Here is a 16,241-nt window from a genome sequence, read left to right as displayed (position 1 = left end):
ACTCGCACTTGGCTGGTTTTTTATTTAGATTTGCCGCGTTTTGTACGGGATTCAAAATAAGCACTCGAAGAAATATCAATCTTTGCCCTCTTGTTGTTCTATTGAATTCCATGCGTGGAGAGGCAATTTTTTATGAAATACTGTTAGTTATTTTGTGCTGTTAAATAAAATGGAGGCGCACTGGCCTTGCAATCATGGACTATTGTGGTGTGTCCTCCATCTATCTTTTTACCTTTGCTAACTTCGACCTCTTTTATTATCGTCGGCTTACGTTGCATATATATGTCTTAGGACTTTTAACGCAATACAACGTAGTTTATCAAAAATGTCACTAACACACTAAAATCATGGGTGCAAGCAAGCCTTTGCAATTTACGTCTATCATGTACCGCGCTGCCGTGAACCTTGTCGGAATGCAGTAGGGCAGATAGTGGGCTGTAGCCGTCTTTGGCGTTCAAAGGGTTAAAGGTTACCTGAAAGCATGAATATTACATTGTATGTATGTATGTTTAAACTCTTTATTGTACAAAATATAGAACACAAATAAATGGCACAGGATAGACAGTACAAAGGCGAACTAAAAAAAAAACTAATTGTCAAATAAAAGGATTGATATATCTTTTACCAAGCTCGCATCGGATCAGAAGTTCAAATAGTTACGGTGGACCATTCACAATAATATGCATACCTACCTACATAAGTTGCTAGGATTATTTTAACCCTCTTTTCAGGCAATGCCGTAGTCGGGTAAAAATATGTCAAATCTCACAAATTGATTCGACTTGTTTAATAATGTTATGGATGGAAACGACGGTAGCTTATTTCATATATTTAGGTTGTTTTTTTTATCACCTTGCAAATTGAAATTGCCAACAACAATTTCATTAAAACACATTTACTTAATTAAAAGAAACATAAACAAAAACAAACGAATTTTAATTATAAGTACACAGCAAGCTTCACTTGAGGATTTTCCCTATTCTCCCAACGCGAGACCCGCGTCGGTCAACCACACAACGTTGACAAATAATGTTGCCGCATTTTGCATTCGCCCGCTGTCCTGCATAGGGTTTGCTCCCGGGAAATACCGGTACCGAAAGTACCGGGAATTCCCGGGATTTAGAGCCAAGCAAAGAACCGGGATTTCAAAATTAAAATCCCGGTACTCCCGGGATTTTCGGGACTAAAATTTCCGGTACAATATTTGACTGCTTTCTGTTACTTAGCATGAAATATCATGTTTTATAAAGAAAATAAATATATTTTATCAATGGCTGATGGAAATACTTTTACGGCTGACCACTACATTAAAATAAATAAAAAAAAAGTCAATGGGTTTGACAATGCCGACAATAAAAAATTGCGTAATTTGATATTTTAAGGGCATAAATGTTTGTACGATAAATAATTTTAGACGAACAATTAGTTATATCATATTTGTATACTAACTAGAAGCAAAAATAGAGACAATTTTGTAATTAATAAAATACTACTTTTAATTCAAATTCAAACACGGTATAAGAAACTCACATATGATAACGATATTTTAAATGAATTAATAATTCTGGCTGAATAATTTCTTGATTTATCGTATTGATAGTTCTGTTATTATATGTTCGAAGGTCCACAGCCCATTTTGAACGCATGCGAAAATTATCAATTTTTTTTATCCTTTTTCACAAAACGTCTTACATATTTAAAAAAAATGATGATATTACTGAGCCACAATTCAGTTTTTGCTAATCAACAAAGATAGTAAAAATATCATGCAGTTTAGGAAAACAAACAAATTATATTAATGATTGTGTGACTTAAAGACACATATTATGGTACAAAAGAAGTGTGTACCTTCACTGTGCTACTTTTTTATTGTTTTAAGAAAGATTCGTGGTCGTTTTACGCTTTTTTTTTACTGAAAATTGACGTGAAAACTGATTTTTGAAGGCAGTCCCGAAAGTACCGAAAATACCGGGAAATCCCGGTTCCATTTTTGCCCGGTACCGAAAATCCCGGTTCTTTTAAACAGTACCGGTTCTGCAATCCCTAGTCCTGCAACACCGGCCGCGGGAAATAGGCAAAGTTCCCGGGTAAAGTAAGGATATGGAAACAAGTTTGCCGCGTTGTACATTTGGTGGTAATCTTAAACAAATAAATGTCAATGTGGGGAAACTATCTATAAGATAGTTTCAAATTTTTCCATTTGTGGGCCATTATATTTAAAGTTGTTCCCTACACTTTTTTTTTATTTGTGAATTTATATATTATTTCTACTCAGAATCACGAGCTCTTTCTATCCTAAATCCTAATAGGAGAATAAAAGTGTCCCAAGGTTTTTTCCCATTCCGTTATCATTTTTTCATAGACTTTGTATGGCGGTTTGGGAATGGAAAGATCGAAAAATGTATGGAAATCTTGGAACGCTTTTTTTCTCCTATTAGGATCAAATGAGCTCATGATTCTGAGTAGAAATAACATAAAAAAATCCCAATTTTGAAAAAAGAAAAAGTGTAGGGGACAACTTTAAATAAAATGGCTACTTATACCTGCAGAAGAGGAAAAAGAGTAGAAAAAGCAAAGCTATGTTTGAGTGACGTAAGCATACAAATACGAGAGTTCTTGCTCGTCATAGAGGAATTGTCTAAGTCTTATCCACATTGATCTTAATACAAAATTACTGAATACTAGTAGGTATAATAAAATTTGCATTTGTATTGTTTGTATACAATATAATAATAATAATATATGTCGGGGAAGGATGGTCCCGATGGCGGTGGGCGCGTGGGGGTAGTACCTAGATGTATTACTTCACAGCCAAAATAGTAGGTATGCTACCAACGCATGAAATAAACATTCAGATTCATTAACCATACTAGTGCCTACTATATTTCAGTACTAAATAATCAAAACGACCAATCACTATTCCAAAATTATTTGAATCAAAATAAAAAGATCACATGAAACCGTTCAAATCTTTATTTTACAAAAGTAAGCTTCTAATGGCACATAAGAAATCAAAATAACACTTGGAATAAAACACTTAGCTAAACGGTTAAAGAACGTGAGAATCTATAAGCTTTCAGAATAATCCTTCAGGTGTAAGCCTTCAGGAACGTAGCGAATTAGGCACGAGCTTGGCTAACGTCCGATCTCTAGCGCGGTCCGATCAAGAAGAAGGAAGCCAGTTCCAGCGGCGGAGCCAACCGCTCCCGCCTCCAATTCAAGTTGGTAAACCTGCCTGACCAGTCTACCAACATAACGACAAAAATGCCTGCTCGTGCCTACGTTCACTCAAGATACCCCTCTTGACGTTCCAAAGCCTTCTACCTGTCATCTTAGTTCATCAATACGCCAATAGATGGTGGCGTTACTCTCTACGCAACTTTATGATTCCGTTACAAGCAAATAATATGTAGCCAAACATTGCTAATCGCTTTTATACAGGCGTTTAAAGCTATGAACTGTAACACTGCAATACGTCTTTCTGGTGTCTCGCTCCGACATATATATATATATATATATAATAATATATATAAATATTATGTACACATTTTATAAATAAATAAATTTTATTATAAATATAAATAAAGTTCCAAAGAAAATAATATATTTTTCGGGTTTTAAAAATATACCTACAGATATTTAGCACAAATACGTGAAACGTAATACGTGAGTTAAACCGTATGATTAGCTTACAATTAGTGAGATTCAGCACTTCTAATATCAATGTGCCCAAGTACCTAAGTCTCTATTTTCTTTTTAGAATTGTGCCTTATATTCGCAAACGCGTGCAGTTTTATCTCACACCGTTTCTGCTCCAATACCGACGAACGCTCTGCATTGTAATCATTTCCAGTTGTTGTAAAATCTGAGAGGGATTTTATTAAAGCATTAGCATATTCCTGCAATCCTTTGGTGTAAAAAGTGTAATATAACTTTTCGCGCGTTTAAAACTCCACATACAAAGGTATCGTTAAACAAATTCAAATATAATATTCATATAAAACTATTGTTAGCCGTTGCGAATAGCACACCATTATTTGTCTGACTATGATATATCTTAAAAAATACTTCTAAGTATTTAAGTGTAAGAATATGACGTCCTTGACACAAAATGTGGAATGGCAGGTTGACTTCCAAGCTTCCAAATTACGCGCAATAATAATGTGGCGAATGACCAATGAGTTTTTCGGAACTTATGTACGAAATATCATTTGATATTTACCAGTCGCTTTTCGGTGAAGGAAAACATCGTGAGGAAACCGGACTAATCCCAATACGGGCCTAGTTTACCCTCTGGGTTGGAAGGTCAGATGGCAGTCGATTTCGTAAAAACTAGTGCCCACGCCAATTACTGGGATTAGTTGCCAAGCGGACCCCAGGCTCCCATGAGCCGTGGCAAAATGCCGGGACAACGCGAGGAAGATGATGAATAATGTGGCGAATGAATCTTTTCTAGTCTTTTTCAATCGTCCTACACATTGTTTTGGAATATTGAAAGTGGAAATGTTATAAAAATAAGTAACGTAACATAGTGAAATATATATCACTTACGGCTTACAATGTGGTTTATCATTTCAATATAATTTTAACAAAAAGGTATCCTTAATAAATTTGGCGGAAACCACCACGGACGTCCAACTGAGTGCTGCTTTGTAATACAAATGGAGAAAAATGTAAATTATTGGAAATGTAACTGTATTTTTTCTCCACAAATCTTATCATTAAGTACGTACTGTCGCAAGAGGCTGTTAAGAGCCCTGCAGACCGGCAGGCATTTTCGAACAAACCTAAACTAAAATCTTAATACCAAATATATTTCAACATAGCTAAACATCTCTAAAACCATTAACCATTAACCATTATTCATTCATACATAGGTAGGTACTGTCAAGGTCTCAAACATGGATTAGGATAAAGGGTCAAAAATATCTATACACTTAATACCTTTTTATTACTACTTTCTGTGAATGTGAAATTCTGTGAATTTTATACGAACTTAAGTATATTAAAAGAACCTTATTATAACATGTCATGAAATGATTAATCATTTGGGAATAAATATCCAGCGAATAGCTAATTTTTGTAAACAATAATGTGAACTATATGTTGCAATATAAAATGTATTTTCAACAAAGGATTTAGACTCGTATCAATATTTACTGTAGAATTCAGGTATACATATAGGTTTCTAAATAAGCGGGAACGTGAGAAACGAAGACTATAAAATAAAATTGGTTTTATACTTTTAAATCTAAATAGGTAGGCCATTAGATATTAAGTATAATAAAATTAAGAATATTTTAAACTCTTATTTTTGAATTCCTTCGTGTTGTTTTCTCCAATTTTTAAGTAATTATTATCTGCTACACAAAGTATTTTGAAAACAACTTTTTCCTGAAATAATTTCAAAGAATTCCAATTAATACTTTTAATAAAGTTTATTAAATAACCGGTCTTGTACCGACTCAAAGTATGATGGTTTTAAAATTAGGTTTACGTTAAACTGTTCCTGGCTTTAAAAAAATATTGGCTACGGCGTGACCTAACATCATTTATTAGGAGGTTGAATCCGAGCCGATTTTGATGAAAACATAAATGAAACTTAGGTTTGTCTTCATTGCATAAAAAAATTGTCGTCTAAATGCAAGGGTGATGCTTATGATTGGTGGTGGCTGATTGGTGATATACACATTTTACCGGCTACCTTGCGATTCAATCGAATACCAATGCATGTATCGTAATAAAACGCATAAAAATTTGCCATTTTTCACTTTCTTCAGAAAGTCTGTATTAATTTAGTTATTTCGCTTTTACTGAACTGTCACGCGGGATAGGAGCGGATGGCGACGTCTCACGAAGCCCTCTGTCGGTATCAATGGGGTACCATAGGACGACAACACACACACTTTAGTCAAAATAGATGTTCCGTGACATTGAATATAATGGCTATGATTTTATACAATGATTATGTTATTCCGGTAACGCTTATATTTTAGATTATACGTTACGTAACGTAAATATTTACCAAAAACGAAGAGTTTTGTATTAAAATAATCCGTAATCAGTTTACGCTACATAAGTATAGAAAAAAAGGCTTTACAACATTCCAACCCACATGTCTAACACTTTCTAAATATCCTCGAAATTATACAATATTAATAGAAAAATTGGTTTCAGAATGATTTAGTAGTTTCGGGCAACTGATCTGAGGGAGGTCTTCAAATACAAACTTACTTCAGTCTACCCGAGTGTCGCTGTCGGTCAAGGTCACGTATACAATTACTATGTGGTCACTTTAGTTTCACTTTTGACCACTGCAAGGATAAGTTTGTCACGATATCAGATATTATATTATGCCCGCGGTGAGGACTCAGCAGCGGACGGGATATTGAAGGAATCTGTTTGAATTTATGAGTAGCTTATTGTATGAACTGTTATTGAAATGGAAAGGTTAGTGGCTGGGTTATTGTATGTAAATACAGACAATGTAGAATCCGATGGTATCATAGTTCTTTTGTTAAAAATTAAAGCGTGAATAGGTACCTTTAGTACTAAATTTAACGATTACTTCGTCATTTGATTTAATTTTATATAATTTCGTTTATTCGTTAGATAAAAACTTTTTACAAAAAAAATAAAACCGATTTCAAAAAGGATGAAATAAAATATTATTGAAGTCTATGTTTGACGTTACCAACTGATATGTTTGAAGTCGGTGCCAAGCCAAGTAGTAACAATACCAGTCAAAAATGGGATTTATAGCCATAAAACTGATTATTTTTGACTGGTATTGTTACTACTTGGCTTGGCACCGACTTCAAACATATCAGTTGGTAACGCATAGACTTCAATAATATTTTATTTCATCCTTTTTGAAGTCGGTTTATTTTTTTGTAAAAAGTTTTTATTTTTCCATTTTTAGTTTACTATTTTCTTACCCTTAAGGTTGGATTTTTTTTTCCAAATTTATATAGGACCAACTTCGAGGTATACCCTTTCCAATAAAGAAATAATTATCAAAATCGAACTACTCTGTAAAAAGTTATGCGTGGTCATACATAAAAAAAAAAAATATATATATATATATACGCGTCGACTTGAGAACCTCCTCCGTTTTTTTCGTCGGTTAAAAAGGCGATTCACGTAGAAATAATAATTATTGAAGTGAAAACTTCTTTAGCGGCGCTGTGCACTTTTTGAGGTGGGGAAAAAATGAGTTTTTCTTTATTGATTTAAATGCCATCTTGTGAGTTTCGCTCTAACTGGTATTAATATAACTCGAGTACTAACAGTGATGTGCTTAGGGGTTTCAAGTAATTAACGCTAACGCTAAATGGCGTTAACCTCAATTATACATAGTGCATTTTGCACTAGTCATTGAGTTTTCACTTCTGCCGGCACTCCCTGAGTGCAACCCGTTGTTTTTTTATGTCATACAAGCTGTAGTAGTAGGTATCTGTGGACACAGTAACTAAAACCTAGTCTCGTTAATGTTTCAATATGATATTTAACAAGGAACATAATATTATTGTTATTGTACTGTTTCTAAGAATTCAGTTGGCTTAAACTGCTCATAATAACATTTTAAAAGCATTCAAATGTTATCTTATCTGTAACTGTGTTAGTTGATTAATATTACGAGAAATTATCTAAAGTGATAATTTGTTTGTGCATCCCAATCTGACCAGTAAGTACAGTCAAGGCATTAAATATTGACACGGACAAAGTGCCAAAAATATGTGTAAGTACCGCGACACGACGACCTTCTTGCCCATACATTAAGGTAGTGTTTGGCACTTTGTTCTCATCGATATTTAATACCTTGACCGAAATAATGATTTATCTCTGTTGCAACAGTAATAATTTACTTATAGGCAAGTTCTTAAGTACAGGAGTTCCGCAGGAAAACTATAACTAATGGGCGTCGACACAATAGAGAGTTGCCATTTAGGGGTAGTAATAAAATATGAATTTATATAGGTAAGCATTAAAAGGAATAAAATTCAATCGAAAAATTATTGTAATAAATCAGTAGTCAGGTATCAAGTGTATCAGTAACCGCAGTGCGGTAGATGAATGATCTGATCAAGATGGGTCGACCAGGAGCCCAATTCAGATTTAACACCTTGTTACGGCTTTGATGTCATTTTAAAACAACTTTGAAAATCGCTCACTCCGATTGGTGCATGCGAAATTATGTGAAAGTCGTGCGTAAGATGCGCGCTAATCACCAAAGGGCCATTTGAAAATTTATTGTACCTTTGTCTAATTTTGAACGAAACTGAGAAAATTAAGAAAACTTAATCTCATCTTTTCTTAATTTTCTCAGTTTCGTTACGAATGTTAGCTATACAAATTTGCATTTTTGTATGGTTAATTTTCGTTACGAAACTGAGAATCATCTTCCTCGCGTTGTCCCGGCATTTTGCCACGGCTCATGGGAGCCTGGGGTTCGCTTGGCAACTAATCCTAGTAATTGACGTGGGCACTAGTTTTTACGAAAGCGACTGCCATCTGACCTTCCAACCCAGAGGGTAAACTAGGCCCGTATTGGGATTAGTCCGGTTTCCTCACGATGTTTTCCTTCACCGATTAGCGACTGGTAAATATCAAATGATATTTCGTATTTAAGTTCCGAAAAACTCATTGGTACGAGCCGGGGTTCGATCCCGCGACCTCCGGATTGCAAGTCGCACGCTATTACCGCTAGGCCACCAGCGCTTCGTTACGAAACTGAGAATGTTAAGAAAAAATTAGACTAAGGTACAATAAATTTGTAAATGACCCCAAGACGATCGTTAGGTCGTATCGAAACTAGTTCAAAACCGTAACATATATTTATATTTGAATCGGGCTTCAGTCGTTGCGAAACATTCTTGCTTCTTACTGAGGCAGTTATATTTAGAAGTAACCCAAAATGAACACAATAAACTAGGGAGCAAATCAAATTATTGTATGAATTTATTTTTGGATTTGTGTTTTTTAAGTAGTCACACTACTATATATGTACTTGGACTTGGTCACTTTTTCTTTAGTGTATATGTTATCTATTTCAGAAACACAATAAAGTTTTAGACAAACATATACATATATAGACTTACAGAGACTCGACTGATAATGTCATTTAGTACTTCTGTAGGTAAGTACGTCTAAGCTTGCACCAACTTGAACAGAACAAAGTGAGGAGTTGTCATTATAATCGTCATATTTTCATAGAATTAGACATTAATGATGACATGGCCACATTGTCATTGAGAATGCCATGCAGACTTAGCTTGGTCCGAATATACAAGTTTTTCCTTCAAAATATGGTATGCACTGTACCTGGTTTGAAACAACTCAGTAATCTTAAACTGAATCTATTTTTGTTTAGAATTTTATATTAATCGCAAACCTTCCTTGTTTGTATAAAAAATAATTAAATGATCTCATCGGTTTTTCTAATAGAGGAAAATAGTGTAAATAGGTACTTTGCTCAACAGATCTTTGTATACTGTATTGATGATTGTAAATAGGTATTTCATTTATATGTAGGCATGACCCGATCAAGCCCACGATAAAACTGGTGACTATTAAAAAGTACTTTGGTAACAAATGTAAACAAACATCTTATCTGCTATGACCTGATGAATGCAATGACAAGATTATTGTTCAAGACAGTTAATGATATGTAGTATCTATTTAAAGCGATTCCATGCTAGTTTTGTGTTGTGTTTAGACGCAGGATGTCGTACGAGTGGAAGGATAAAGTTGTTTTGATCACGGGGGCCGCAAACGGCATTGGTGCGGCCGTTGTGAGGCAAATTTTAGAGGAAGATGCTAAGGTAAGTCGAGGTGTTTACGAGTAGGTGGTTATGTTTTCAAATTGTTATCTAATGGTCTTTTTCCTACGTCTAATTGGATGTTTGTTTTTGTTGTTGATTATAAAACTTGCTCGCTAACGCCTATTAAACTCACTATGCGTAATCCTAAAAACCGGTTTAGAATATAATAGAAATCATTTATTCAGACAACACATCAATACAAATATCACATATTGAAAATACAGTCAGCAGCAGAAATTGTTAAGCGGGCCAGGTGTTCAAAATTACCTTGACACGCTCTTATTTTCTTAACAATAAAGTCGCGTCAAGATAATTTTGAACACCTGGCCCGCTTAGCAACTTCTGCTGCTGACTGTACAAGGCACAGAAATTCAATAGGTACATCTATAAAATTAGAAAGTTGACAACCTCACAGGTTCTCAAACCGTAAGTACCTAATAAACTACTATTCAACTACCCGTATATTAATTTAACCATGCGTATTTTTACACAGGGAAGCTTTAAAAATTCTAGCCTTTACGATTAGCAGATATATTAAACAATTGAGTCGTTTTATAATACTCCTGTATATCGTCAGGTGACAAGCAAAACTCACTAAGTACCACCACAAGTTGATTTTTGCTTAAATATTTTATAGTAATTAGTGACTTTTGCTTGTCACCTGACGATGTCTTATTTCCTCTTCTTTCTAAAATCGTCAAAAATATAGTCTGTAAAATGAATTAATTACTTAATTAATTTATTTTTAAACTACTTATTTTAAATTCATCATACGCGATCTGTTGAACCAATAGAACCAATAAAGATGTCTGTAAAATTGGATTACAATTGAATGTTATGGTGAAAAAAATTACATTTAATAACATATTGAGCGCCCGTTCTATAATTTTTTTTCTATATTAGTTTGATTTAATTGTTTATTTATTTACAAATGTACTAAAAAATTTATTAACTAAATCTATCTAAATCTAAATAAACGTGAAAGACCTGACTGACTGACTTAAATCAACTCACAGCCCAAACCGCTGGGACTAGAAAGTCCAAATTTGGCAAGTAGGTTCCTTATAAGGTCTAGGAGTCCACTAAGAAAGGATTTTTCAAAATTCATCCCCTAAAGGGGTGAAATTTAAAAAAACTCTCCTGCGCGCGCGAAGCCGCGGGCAAAAGCTAGTATTCTATAATTCTATAGTTCTATAATTACAATTGTTACTTATTGTAGGTATAAGATAAGGGTACTTATAGGTCAAATTTAGGTACAGCTATAAATTAATTATTCTGGAATGCGATTTTTTTAATGGAATACCTACATTAAGTAAATTAACTCATTTTAGGGGTTCCGTAGCCAACTAGAAAGTCTAGAAAACCTTTTAGTTCCACAATAGCCGTCTATCTGTCCGTCCGCGGCTTTACTCAGTGAAGAACTATAGTTAGGTAGGTACTAACAGTTCATGCGGCTCCCTTGATTGTTCAAAAACTGATAGCAAAGTTGCATTTTATTCACATGTGAGGCAAAGTAATCAAATGCAAATTTGGAGTTGTTTTCTTATGTTTGCTGGTAGAATTGACTTTTAAACGACGATAATAAATATTTAATAATATTCATTTGGATTTGATTTGGTTTGACTTTATTTGATATCTTACAGTTAATATTTTCTTCGGGTTGGTGTGGTGAAAAATTTTGTGTTTCACTCGGGGTCAAATTTTGTTTAACCCTCGTGCTTTGAAACCCTCGCAACACTCAAGATTCCATTTTTCGCAACGCTCAAGATTTCAATTTTGGAATCTGTCGCTTATCTTTGGGTATCAAGGGCACGAGGGTTAAACAACAACTTTGCCCCCTTGTAAAACAAATAACTATTATCAGTTTATATGTTGTTTCTAAGGATAATCCGTAGGCTAGACGCGATAAGCTTATCACAGATATCTACAATTTATTTTAGGGTTAAGGTATCTATAATAATAATAATAATTGGGCCCTGCCCCGCTGCCGTCGGCACTCTAGGTTAGGTTTCTTATAAATAAATTTAACTACATGACAACTAAGATAAATTGTTTACCAGACAGTGTAATTTACATAAATGACTGTCGTTTCAATAATTCAACAGAACTCCAAGGCAACAGTGTTGCCTTTCTCACAAAAATAGCTGCCAATAGTATAGTTTACATGGCAAATTATTTTGAAATCCACCCGACCCATGAAACTGCTAGTCTTTAAGGGATTATTACATAAGTGCGACCCCAAGTGTGCGATGCACGATTGTGCCACATATTTTTTTTAACGACACTGCAATTCTGCGAAGTTAAATTGTGCGACATAATTACGGCTTGACAATACTTCTAGTGCACGACAGTATTTGTGGGTCTACGGGTAATTTATTTTTAACATGGTCTCAGTACTTACACTGTTTCTTCTCAAAAAACATTTCCTTTACAACTGAACTAGACGGAGCCCCGCGAAGCGCTATTTCTGGGCGCTTTGCCCTTCGGGCATCTGAAGCTACCTAACGATCCTAACCTACCTATTGATTTATATTTCGCACACACGATGATTCGCTCAAACGGCACATCGTATAGTTAGAAAGTTTATTTTGCTCGCATTATAAGTTATAAGACACCATGTTTCGCGTAGTTATTGTAAAGACTAATACAGAACAGACAGGTTCTTCTGTTTTTAGCGCGTTGAAATGTTTTTAGGGTTCCTTGCTTCCTTGGTCCACAAGGAAAGGTCGGTCAGGCTTTCTATGTGGTACGCGTACATTCAGGCGCGTACCTAATAATGTTTCGCACGAACAATAGTTCCCACAAATGACATGTCGTACAATCGTACATCGCCTAATCATACGTCGCACTAACAATACTTCGCACAAGCGTGTGTCGCACTCCCGTAGTAAAGCCAGTCTTTAATAATCTTGACGATTCGCATCAAAAGTTTACGAGAAAGGAGCTGGCACTGATTACTTTATAACTCAAAGTTTCGTACAGTTAATTACACACATTTTTTCTTTGTTCTATTCTACAGCATATTGCCATTCTCGACGTAGACGAGAAGTCTGGCGTGGCTCTCCAAGATGAACTAAACTTAAAGCACGGGGCCGGCAAAACCAAGTTCCACCGCTGCGACGTGACCAATGACGGTCAGCTGTTCGCAGCGTTCGACACACTGGTGAAGGAACAAGGGAATATCGATGTGGTCATCAACAATGCGGGAATTATGAATGACGCCTCTAATGCCTACAGGAAGGAGATCGAAATCAATGTGGTAAGAATTTTTACAGTACATATGAGGCTACTTTTCCGCACTAGTGCGTAAAATAGCACTTTTCGTGCGTATGTCGAAACTTTAAAGTGCCATATGTACTGTAAAACGTTGTTCGATACACGTGCGAATAGGTAATTCGCAACTCGTGTCGATTTAAAACACTCCCTTCGGTCGTGTTTTAATTTATCGCCACTCGTTTCGAATTTCCTCTTTTTCGCACTTGTATCGAAAATAACTATTACAGTACATATGGCCCTATTTTCCCGCACTAGTGCGTAAAATAGCACTTTTCGTGTGTAAGTATGTCCAAAGTTTAAAGCGCCATATGTACTGTAAAACGTTGTACGATACACGTGCGAATAGGTAATTCGCAACTCGTGCCGATTTAAAACACTCCCTTTGGTCGTGTTGTAATTTATCGCCACTCGTTTCGAATTTCCTCTTTTCCGCACTTGTATCGTAAATAACTATTTCGTTCTTTTTAAAGTTGTACATTTCGGGGCATGTGTAATTTTATCATCAGTGTAAATAATTTTGTAAGGCACTTCCAATTTCTTGTAGTCGGTGAAGGATAATAAAAACGAAAGCTCTTAGTACATTCTTGACTATGAAAAACGGTCCATATATAAAGGGACCCACTGATTACCAGTCCGCCGGACGATATCGGCCTGTCAGTTGTTCGAAACTAGATCAATACTTGGTCGACGTGACACTCAAAGGCCCGATACCATCCCAAATAGAATGCGTTGGGGGCAGGCAGCTTTGAATATTACCCAGTAAACAATGTGCCGCTATTAAAAAAGTGTTTGAAAATAAATTATTATTCTCAGACTGCTCTTGTAACAAGCACATTGAAGGCATTGGAGTTGATGAGAGTAGACGGAGGTGGGAAAGGCGGAACAGTCATAAATATCTCCTCTATAGCTGGGCTAGCGCAGTCTCACTTGCTACCCATATATTTTGCGACCAAGTCTGCTGTTTTACAGTTCAGTAACTGCATCGGGGTGAGTATATTTTTTGTATAAGTAGGTTTAGTAACAATTAAAGTTACATAGAATCATTTTGTGTATTTGTTATATTTTGATACTTGAATTAGTAAATTATTTTAAACGTTATTTTATAGTTCGTTTTTTTAGCATTAGAAAGAACTTGCAGGAAGGTAAGCGATCTTGACATGTCTTTTAAATGAAAAACGCTTTTTAAAAATCAAAAACTATTACTTATGAAAGCAGAAGAATATAAATGATCGTATTAGATTCATAATTGTTACATATTTGCCGTAACTTATTTTTAAAATGTGTTTTTCAATTAAAAGACACATCAAGATTGTTTACCTTATTTCTAATGCTAAAAAAAACGAAGTATAGTTGCACCTACTATTAAACATATGATTCTACAAATGATAACTGATTAAAAAAATGATTTCGTATCTAACTGACTGATGTTCTACTGAGTTAAACAATAAAATGTAAAAGGCTGTCAATAAAAATGTATTATTCTGTGTCACACTTGTACACCTGGCCAGACACCGCAGACAGAAGGTGGAACAGAAACTTATAAACTTGAATGAGACTCGACCTGTTAGAATATTCCCCTTACTGTGATTATAACTACAGATCTTACTTTTTCTTATAACTTGATAACTTTTAGAAAGAGGAATACTTCGCCAAAACAGGCGTGCGAGTGGTGACGGTATGTTTTGGAGCCACGGCCACTGAGCTGGTTAAACCGACCAAAGTGGGATCCCTCGACAAAAACGTTACGCCAGAGTTCGTGTCTGGCGTGTTTGAAGCGAAACTTTATATTCAGAAGTAAGTAGTCGAATATAATATAATACAACTAGCGACCCGCCCCGGCTTCGCACGGGCTAACAATAAATTCTACACTTAAACCTTCCTCAAGAATGACTCTATCGATAAGTGAAAACCGCATTAAAATTCGTTCAGTAGTTTTTGAGTTTATCGCGAACATACAAACACACAAACAGACTGATGCGGCGAGGGACTTTGTTTTATAAGGTGTAGTATTATAGGGGCCGAATATGATATGGCTAGTCATAGGTAGTGAACATGAAGGTAGGTCATGCTGAACACGTCTATCTACGTTGGGGTCAATATTGGGTTCGTTGTGTTTCATAGAAAATATTGCCATACTTATAATTCATTGGAATTGAAACATAATTCTGCTGTATTTTTTGCACGTTTTCGAGGCTGGCTCTACATTAAAATTTATACCCCTATACATATATAGCTAAATACAGTAGTTATGCAAAATTATTTCGTCTTGGGCGTCAACACTTGAATCCCTCATTACGCTCAGGATTCTACTTTAGAATCCCTCACTACGTTCGGGATTCTATTGTAGAATTCATCGCTTCATTCAGGATTCAATGTACGCCCTTGACGGAAAATGATAATTTTGATCCCTTGTAACACAAACTACTATAGAGGTAGCCATCACATCAATTCATTGTCGAGTGTCATTACGCAGAATTATTATGAAATTATTAATTTGGTAATCTTACCGGGACCATCATTTTCCTCGCGTTGTCCCGGCAATTTGTCACGGCTCATTCCCATGAGCCGTGACCAACAAGCTCCCGCCTGGGGTCCGCTTGGCGACTAATCCCAAGAATTGGCGTAGGCACTAGTTTTTACGAAAGCGACTGCCATCTGACCTTCCAACCCAGTCCGGTTTCCTCACGACGTTTTCCTTCACCGAAAAGCGACTGGTAAATATCAAATGATATTTCGCACATAAGTTCCGAAAAACTCATTAGTACCAGGCGGGGTTTGAACACTTTGAACCCGCGACCTCCGGATTGCAAGTCGCGCGCTCTTACCAGTCTTACCGCTAGGCCACCAGCGCCAGGGCACCAGGACCACCACCAAGTTAAGTCAACACATGTTTTCAGGATAGAGTCTGCGGCGGCGGGCGTGGTGTCGGCGTACAAGCAAGGTGCCAGCGGCAGCACGTGGCTGGCCACACGCGACATGCCCGTACGGGACATCACCGACAACGTCACCCGCGCATACCAGGTCCTTGGCGAATTCAATTAGCCTTTTGAACTTGGCGAATATAAATAAATAAGGTTAAGACGAGGGAAGAAAAACACTTGCAGAGATTCCTCATACTGTTTCTCTTGCCCGAGTAAAATA

At 35.9% G+C, this 16,241-nt stretch overlaps 1 protein-coding gene across 1 annotated transcript; it reads left to right on the top strand.

The window, feature by feature from the left end:
- Positions 1-9,688: 9,688 nt before the first annotated feature.
- LOC134648957 (15-hydroxyprostaglandin dehydrogenase [NAD(+)]-like) lies at positions 9,689-16,166 on the top strand. Its single transcript, XM_063503626.1, has 5 exons — positions 9,689-9,824; positions 12,844-13,083; positions 13,914-14,087; positions 14,734-14,894; positions 15,998-16,166. The coding sequence occupies exons 1-5, from the start codon at positions 9,726-9,728 to the stop codon at positions 16,140-16,142; spliced, it is 819 nt and encodes a 272-aa protein (XP_063359696.1). The 5' UTR covers positions 9,689-9,725; the 3' UTR covers positions 16,143-16,166.
- Positions 16,167-16,241: the final 75 nt, after the last annotated feature.

Source organism: Cydia amplana, chromosome 6, assembly GCF_948474715.1.
Source record: "Cydia amplana chromosome 6, ilCydAmpl1.1, whole genome shotgun sequence".
Lineage (NCBI taxonomy): Eukaryota > Metazoa > Arthropoda > Insecta > Lepidoptera > Tortricidae > Cydia > Cydia amplana.
Note: the sequence above shows the minus strand (reverse complement) of the source record. Positions and strands in the feature narration are given on the sequence as shown.